The sequence below is a fragment of the Xenopus tropicalis genome, chromosome 2 (assembly GCF_000004195.4).
Source record: "Xenopus tropicalis strain Nigerian chromosome 2, UCB_Xtro_10.0, whole genome shotgun sequence".
Lineage (NCBI taxonomy): Eukaryota > Metazoa > Chordata > Amphibia > Anura > Pipidae > Xenopus > Xenopus tropicalis.
In genome coordinates this window covers 62554418-62564014 of record NC_030678.2, presented here as the reverse complement: position 1 = coordinate 62564014, position 9597 = coordinate 62554418, and the positions used below count along the sequence as shown (strand labels likewise).

At 37.2% G+C, this 9597-nt stretch overlaps 1 protein-coding gene across 3 annotated transcripts in view; it reads left to right on the top strand.

Moving 5' to 3' along the window:
- Window positions 1–1727: 1727 nt before the first annotated feature.
- ptpn22 (protein tyrosine phosphatase non-receptor type 22) overlaps window positions 1728–9597 on the top strand; it is a 54567-nt gene continuing 46697 nt past the window's right edge. For all 3 annotated transcript variants that reach the window (XM_031896816.1, XM_018091820.2, XM_031896815.1), the window contains exon 1: window positions 1728–2044. In XM_031896816.1, coding sequence (XP_031752676.1) covers window positions 1958–2044 — 87 coding nt within the window. In that variant the 5' untranslated portion in view covers window positions 1728–1957. The remainder of the gene's footprint in view (window positions 2045–9597) is intronic.

The window sequence follows — 9597 nt, the reverse complement described above, 5'->3', positions numbered from 1 at the left end:
ATAGCAGGTTGCAGTAATCCAGTCGTGACAGGATGAGAGCATGCATGAGCAGCTTAGCTGTTACAGTAGAAAGAAATTTTGGCAATATTGCGTAAGAAACAGTGACTAGTTTTGACAGTGGTGTTAATGTGGTTAGAAAAGGAGAGACTGGAGTCAAAGATCACCCCCAAACAACGCGCCGAATCAACGGGGTTGATGAGGGTGCCATCAATAGAGATAGAAAAGAGGGGGGTAGGACCAGGCTTAGGCGGAAAGATCATTAGTTCAGTTTTTGTTAGGGTCAGTTTGAGGTGGTGTTGGTTCATCCAGTTAGAGATAGCCAGGAGGCAGTGAGAGATTTGAGTCTCAGTTTCAACTGTTAACGAAGGGGTCGACAGATAAATTTGGATATCATCAGCATACATGGTATTTGAAGCCAAATGAACGGATAAGATCTCCCAAAGACAGCGTGTAAAGGGAGAACAACAATGGCCCAAATACAGAGCCTTGGGGTACCCCCACATTAAGAGGAACTGGAGATGAGGTTTTGTTAGCATAGGAGACAGTGAAAGAACGGTTAGAGAGATAAGAAGAGATCCAGGATGCAGCCTGACTACGGATACCAATCGAATGCATATTTTTGGAGGGTTTGTCTCTTCATTAGTTGGCTGTTGGCACTTTCTTTTCTCTTGTCTTTGACATTCAGCCCTTAATATTTAATATAACTCTGCTGTGTATTTATTTGTATTTTTTATTGTAATGATCCCATTTGGCCACCACAGGGGTCTTTGGAGACCCTGGAAATAGAACACATCAAAGTGCCAATGTGGTCCTTGACTAAGGTGATTTACTACCCCAACAAGTCATGTGCTTCGTAGCAGACAAACTCTCCTTACCTCAGGTTCTAAACCCAATCACATGCCTTTTGGGCCTGGTGGACTCCATATTACCCGACAGCCTCCAGATCACTTATGAGGGCTCTTTTGTTTTATGCAAAAAAATCTGTGGCTCTACATTGGATGGGTCCCCTATCTCCTACGTTAAATAAATGGATAAAGCTGATAAACTCTTAATTGGAACTCTACAGGTTAACTTACTTAGCCAGAGGATGCCCACTAAAGTTAGTAAAGATTTGGAATCCATGGCTGGAGTCTCCAGCAACTGTTGTCTAAAATACCATGATACACTCTCCATCTCCTACTCCCCCCACTTCCTTCCTGCTATTCATACCCCTTGTTTAAAAAAAAAAAAAAAAAAAAATCAATAAAAGTTGACTATTAAAAAGAAAAAAAAAAAAAGAGGATTTACTACCCAATAGATATTTGCCAATTTTCAGCCAAATAGCAGGAGGGCAGGCCAATCAGTGGGCCTCATAATGGCTGGCATTAGTTTTCACCATTGTAAATTCATGTGCATGTGTTGAAAATAAGAAAACTCACACATTCTTTACAAATGTTAAATGCAATAGTGATATTGAGTTTTTTCCATGTTACTGTATAATTTGCATCCAGTACAGCAACAACACCCATCTATTTCCAAAGAGAGTAACTGAACGGATCTGTATCAACAAAGAACACATTGTTTGTGACACAGAGGAAGAAGTAACAAGAGAGCCCAATCATATACAGTGTGAGTCTTACAGCGACAGTCTTTGCTGTGGGATTTGTATCCTGCCAGCTACAGAATACACGTTCAGAGTAATCTTAGCTTACATTACGCAGAGACAAAGCAGCAAAGCTAAGGGTTATAAAACACTAACATAATATTATTTATTCACTTAGCACTTAATAATAGGAAGGCAGTAGGACCCTGTTAGTTGCTGGTTTCATCTTGACCACAAGTTGCTGTCAGTATTAACTTCCGCTTCAGACTTTTCTTTTTGACACGATGCATGGAAACCACACACTTTGCTTCTGCCCAGTGGCCGTACTAAAATGAAGTGTAGCTGATGTGACCATATTAATTACTGTCTCTAAAGATGGAGCAGAGAGAGATTATACTGCGCTATGTCGAAGGTTATCAGAAAAAGAAAGAGAGATCGGAAGAGTTTGCCAGTGACTTTATGGTAAGATTATGTTTCATTCACTTCCAAACAATGATATACAGAGAATATAGGAAGTACTAGGCTGGATGGGGGTGGTGCAAATGCAGATTAAAGCAAGTGCACGAAATATATTGAAAATGTAACAATTCTCAGGTTTGTAGATATTCTTTGAATCATGAAGCCCATTTAAGGGCTTAAGAGTTTAATTTACTGGTCAAATATTGTGTAATATAGTAGTACTAGTATTGCCAATTATTATTATTATTGTTATTATTATTAATAACATGTATTTAAAAACATATTCCATAGTGCTGTACAATAAGTAGGTTTATACATTGGACATTCATAATTACATACAAAGCTACCAATAACTGATACAAGAGATGAAGAGGGCCATGCCCAGTAGACCTCAAAATCTATAAGGATAGGGGATGAGACACAAGGTATACCTGTGGATGACAATTAGAGAAACATGTGTTCCCTCCTTGTCCCTTAAAATACCCTTGTTTCTAGTGATTAACCCGTACTTAACTAAAACCCATTTAATAAGTCTTTATATATTCTCCTCCTTTTTGCATAGTTGTTTTGTCTGCTTTTTCTTGGTATAAAGGTATAATTACGGTAAAATTCAGGTTCAACACTTTAAAAACTTAAAGAAAAAGAAAATTGTCATTTTTAACGTAATTTTCTCCAGACAATTTTAAAATGGAGTAAAGCTCCACTGTAACACTTCCCCCTCTTAGTTCTGCATTATTTCCCATTCACCCTTCTTTCAGATGACTTGGCATGACTTGGAGATAAAAAGTGTAAAAAGTCTTAATAATAAATATATATATATACATTGTATACAGGTAAGTAAAGCTTCCCTGGCAAATGTTAAATTGTACTAGTACCAGCCCCAGATGGGTGTGTGCCCTAGGCACTAGGCAACCCCTCGCCAACCTCTCCTGTGGTAGGAGGATAAGGGACACAACAAGGGGTGCAGAAGAGGTATGTGCCTTTTGCTGAAAATTGTTCTTACCAATTGTGGATAAAATTCAGAGCTTAAAGGAGAAGGAAAGGCTAAGTCACTTGGTGGTGCCAAAATGTTAGGCACCCCCAAGTGACTTTAAGTGCTTACCTTGTACCCCGGGCTGGTGCCCCTGTTAAGAGAAAACTGTGCCAGCCCGGGTTACCAGTAGCGACGCTTCCTCCTTCCGTGTTCACTCTGCCTAACATTTTAGCACCCCCAAGTGACTTAGCCTTTCCTTCTCCTTTAATAGTTTGGTGTCATACCTCCCAATAGAGCTGTTTTTGATGGTACAGTGCTGACCCCTGTCAGGAACTCCCTGGTCTAGAACTAGGGACCTGCTGTTAACTGCCATCAGCTCCTCGGTGATGTGCCACTGGAGTCCTCATGCTGTGGTCAGAGTTAATAACTTTTTTCCTGGCACTGCCTACAATCCTGTTGCAGGCAACAGCCCAATTAAAGGGCTATTTAAGCCTGACTCCTCCAAAAACCTGTTATAAATAATTCTTGCTTCTGCAACCCTTGAGTTCCTGTTTCCTGAATTCATCTTCCTGTCTTCCATGTATTGACAACCTGAATCCCGTCAGTTTCTGCCCTACCCTTGCCTTTTGTGTTCTGACTCCCTAAGGCCTGTTATCTGGATTTCTGCTTGTGTGCTGTCTGCATCTGACTTAAAGGTGGCCATACACGTGGCGATCCGACGATGTTTCGTACGACCATCGGTCGCACGAAACATCGTAAGATCCGCCACACACCATTCAGGGCTGAATCGGCAGGTAAGGAGGTAGAAACAATAGGATTTCTACCTCCTTCTGCCGATTCAGCTCTGAAGGGAGAATTTTGGTCAGGCGCCTTCTATGGCGCCCGATCAAAATTTTCAAACTTGTCCGATCGGCGAGTCGTCCGATATCGGCAGCTTCCTGCGATATCGGTCGACTCGCCGACATGCCATACACGCACCGATTATCGTACGAAACGAGGTTTCGTACGATAATATCGGTGCGTGTATGGCCACCTTTAGCCTGCTTCATAAATTGTGTTTTGCCTCGCAACCTGCCCAGGCCAATGCCTTTATTTCTAGTTTTACTGTCTGCTCCATATACTAATTTCTGCTGAGGTCCATGTTGTTACGTTTTTCATTTTTAAATCTTTTTGTTTGAGTCTCATTTTTATTGGCGAGTGTTTACTGTTTATTACTGGGTGGTACATGGTATACCCCAAGAAAACTACAAAATATGTTGTAATTTCCATACAAAAGAAGAAAAGGGTGAAAATAATGGAAAAATAAGTTTAAATCTACATGCATATCTCTAGATGAATATATATATATATTTTTTTGTCATTCATTTTTATTGTTTCATAGTAATCAAATAAACATTTTACGTTACATAAATCAAGTTGCATTTTTTCTTAATTCTTAACATTCAGAAAATATTGTTGTGATGTTACATATTTTATTGCTGTACGATACAATTGCGATCTTTTTTTTTATCACAAAGCATTATGTCAGATCCAGCAGGTGACAATAACGGATATGTCTCCTTATGTTAATAGAAGCCAATGTGTTGATCGATAACAGAAAACAACAGGGAAAGCAAAGGGGTAGATAGTAACAGAGGAGTATGGTGTTAAACATAGTTCAATTTAAAAACATTTCACTACTAATTATTAGGCAGATAATATCAAAGTAGAAAGGGTCCCTCCAAACCTATAATCAATCCATGGTTGCCAAACTTTAAGGAACAGTGGGTATTTGTCTAATGCAATACTAGTTAGCTTTTCATTTGTAAATATCCAATCAATCTTGGGTTTAAGTAAATTGTAGTTAATAAATGGGGATTTCCAAGATCTCGCTAGGACTTGCCTTGCGGCTAAAAATATTTGATTAATTAATCTCTGTTGTGTGTTAGTCACCCCTTGAACTGGTGCTCCCATTAGTGCCTTGTATGGGTCTTTTTGCAGATTAACATTTAAAACAGCGAATATCATGTTGTATACCCGTATCCAGTATCTGATTGCTTGTGGACATGTCCACCATATATGGGCCATAGTCCCTGGTGTAGAGCACCCTAGATGAATATATTTTTAATAGAATTTTTTTTTATATAACTTGAGACTGCCATGGGAAATTCTACAGCTATGTAACACAGTACTGCACAGAAATTGTGCAGTACTGGAATATTAAATTATTATACTGTTGTTAGTATATTAATATTATTATATACAATAATATATTATATACAATAATACAGATATTTGAACCATTATCCAGAAACCTATTATCCAGAAAGCTCCAAATTACTGGAAGGCCATCTCCCATAGACTCCTATTTTAATCAAATATTCTGAAATTTTAAAACATTGTACCTTGTACTTCCCAACTAAGATATAATCCTTACTACAAATCTATTGTTTTTAAATAAAAGAACCAAAGAACGAAGCCGACCTCTGTGCGTTAAGTGTACTAACATTTTTGAAATAACAAGTACTCTAGTTACATTTTTATTATGAATTATCTTAGACAAGCAATAACAAAAGGTATCACCGATAAAAAGGGGAACACGACCAAGGTACAATACACATTGCAGATCCCTGGACCTACAGAGAATAATCACTAAATTAGTGACAATCAAACTGAATAAGAATACATACCCTGACACCAAATGAGCATAAAAATAAATACATTTATTACATTAGGATTCCAAAGGATGGGCTCATCCTATTAAAACAGGTATTTTCCCTTTAAAATATACAACTTCTCTGACCAGCCAGTAATATAAAAAAATTATAATTGATTTAGACAGCTGTTTTCTGTCTAAAAAATGTGCCTTGACAGATAGTAGTTAGGGAAAGAAGATTTTTTAGAGTACCTATAAAAGATCCAAGTTAGCATGCTAATTTTGTCATTATGTATAATTAAGCCAATTTACATTTGATTGGCTGTACAAAAAAGAACATTTATTAATGATGATGATGATTATTATTATTATTATTATAAATAAACACTTAAACCAGATGTGTATCATTTTACTTATATCTCAATGTATTATTACATTAATTTTTAAGAGCTGTCATATTCCAAATTGCTCTGTATATGCATATCAATATTCATTGATATAAAGACAAATGTACATTATGTGGGCCTGGCTTGAAAGGGCCTGCAAATATAGATAGTAAAGGGTACTTGCAGTATTGACATAAGCTTTTCAATAGAATTGACACATTTTAGGTTAACATACTAAATTTATTGGCTAAAATTTAGAGTGCAGTAGTACAGTAAGAGGAAATGTATATGTGTGTCTATCAATGTGACATTAAAATTCTATACAAGAGAAACCAATAAAACGAATACTTTCCTACCACGCAGGAAATGGAAAAAAGGTCTATGCAGAGTGTTTTATAGTAAATAAACCGTGGTTAACGCAAGCTTAAAGTTTTATTTTCAAGTCAGTTTTTGTGGTTAATTGATTGCCTAAACATGTTAAGCTAACAAAAAGTAATATATTTGTCACTTTAAACTACATACAAGGTATGATAGAATGACATTGCTTTTAGCATTTGTTTTCACATTAAAGTGTATATTAAAGAATTGCCCGGAGAACACATCTGCTTTATTAATAGTGGAGTAGGCAGTAAGAGCCTTGGATATTTCTGATAGAGAATGAAACAAGGCACATGTAAAACTCCTGGCCTCATTCACAAAAATGGGTGAAGGTTTAAAGTGCAAAGTATTGGTCCAACGTGTCCAATGTTTTCCACTTTGGTCCCTGCTCAATGCAATTTTCTGCATGTAACATGAGGTACAAATAACACCCTTTTCTGTTGCATTTTTTTGCCCGACTCTACAGCTGCAATCATTGAGTTTAATTGTGAGCCAAGAATATGGACCTTTTTTTTTTAATCTTGCTACCGTTTAGTTAATGGCACTTTTTGACTTAGAGCACCATAGCATTTATTTTGAAAATTTAGCTTGGGCTGGTTTGACACAACATTTACTGTAAGTGTTTCTTCAACAATATGGTCACATTCACATGTCATGTCCCTGTGATTTTGTGTTTAGATATACTTTGAGTAATACATTTTATTCTTTTTAAATACCAATACTTGCAGCAAATGACATGAAAAATGCTTGTATAACTGGAGTATGTACCCAACATTCCAGCTACCTGCAGAAAAATGGATACTCCTGAAAGTAAGGGCAAATAGACAATCACTATAAAAGGTGAAGTGATACTCACTAAGTAATGTAAAAGATGGAAAGGTTTTAGTAATTTTGTTTGTATAGTATTATAGCTGACATCTACGCTGTCAGTCTGAATTAAATCATTTAGGAACAAGTATTTAGAAATGGACCAGCACGAATATGCAGGGAGAAAGAAGAGGAAAAAAAAAAGAAAAAAACTATATAGTGTAGCATAGTGTATGTATAAACATATGTGTAAAATAATCTTATTGTGCAAGGTTATTTCTATGGAAAACTACCATATAGTGCCACTGTTGGAAGTTGTAGTCGCACAAATTCCATATAGTGTCACTTTTGAGAAAGCGAACCCCGTTTTTCAAGTTTAGCCACACATTCTTTATTGGATTAAAAGGCTGCTAGTTTGGGGCAAGTCTTGATAATCGGGGACTTTACTCAGATCTGGAGCAACTGTATTGCCAGGATAGTTAATGAGAACAAATATTAAACTTGTTACAAGACTATTTTATGTCACAAGTGGTTGAGGACCCAACCACTATACTGGATATAGTAACAACCCAGAACAAATAGCAAATGTGCAAGTACTATAACCCCTGGTGAATAGTAATTATAATCCTATCTCATTTAATTATTGTTGCAGTAGTGATGAGCAAAATCCAGGTTTTCACCAGGTTTTGCAATGAAAAAAGCTGATAGATTCCAATGGCTGCAAAAAAACGTTGTGCAGTAGTTGTTTTGAGGCTTTTTAGTGGAGTAAAATGGGACAGATTCACTTGTCACTCTTTGTTGCAAAAAGCAAATATACACTTGGGCAAAAAAGATGCATAGATTGGAGTGTTAGGTTTTCCACTAAAAACACAGAACAGACATGGATGTCATTATAAATTATTGCTGTTGTTAATTTATTCCATTAAGAATGAAATGTAAGAGTGTTAAGGAGCTCCCTGTGTGGCTTAACTGAGAAGTAAGATAATTAAAGGGGTTTACCTTAAGTTAACTTTAATTATGTTATAGAATGGCCAATTCTAAGCAACTTTTCAGTTAGTCTTTATTATTTTTTTTTATAGTTTTTAAATTATTTGCCTTCTTTTTCAGACTTTTTTCCAATTTTCAAATGGGGGTTACAGACCCCAGAAACCAAAAAAACTATTTTCTGTCAGTCTACAATTGTATTGTTACTGTTACTTGTTCTAATTTTTTTTTCTATTCAGGTCCTCTCCTATAAATATATCAGTCTCTCATTTAAAATACTACCTGGTTGCACCTTGCAATCAGATAACTGCTGAAACCCCAAACTGTAGAATTGCTGAACAAAAATAAAATAAATTAAAATTACCTCAGTGCAGTAAGCATTCCTTGACGTCGGCTGTGTGCCGTAACAATCTCCTGTGAGACAGTCTCCTAACCCAGCTCTGACAGTGGCACATAAATGACTGCTTACTACACTAAGATCTGTTGCACATTCTATACTTGGAGTAGGAATCACTAGTGAAGTCCCAGAGGGTTCTGTTTTGGGTCTACTTTAATTTGTTCATTAATGGTTATAGCAAGGGTACTGTGTATCAGTGTTTGCAGATGACACAAAATTATGCAGCCCAATAATTCCACTCAAGATGTGGCATCCTTGCAGCAGGATCTTGACAAACTGGCATTCTGGCAGGCTGGTAGATGAGATACAATGTTGATAAATGTAAAGTTATACACCTGAGATGTAAAAACAGGCAAGTCAAATATGCATGGCCTACATGGATGTCAGTTTTGACCACTCTCCTTTTTTAAACTGCACCCACTTTAAACAAAACCCATGTTAAAACAAGAGCTTTTAAGACCATACCCACATAAATGGTGGTAGCACAGTGAAAACTCAAATGGTTGGTGCTCACTGCAGGAATATCTTTTCATTCATATGTGAAAGAAGTTTATTATGCCATATTAAGTCATATCCTTAAATCCATATGCCATATGTGGATAGCAAAGCAACCCCCAGCATATAATTACACACCTTAGGGGCCATATAATAACTATTTAAAAATGCTAACACACTTCCAGAACAAACCCCTGCCAGGTTAAACTCCCAAAGGCAGCATAGGGCAGGCAGATTATGGCACGAGTATGGCACACATAGACAGCATAGGGCAGGCAGAGTATTGCACACACAGGCAGCAAAGGACAGGCAGAGTATGACACACAGGCAGCATAGGGCAGGCAGAGTATGTCACACACAGGCAGTATAGGGCAGACAGAGTATGGCACACACCAGTAGCATAGGGCAGGCAGTACATACAGTGGCACAATGCTGATACTGCAACAATGCAGGGGGCCAGTTAATGTCAGTACTGATACCTTTTAAAGCTTACACAAAGAT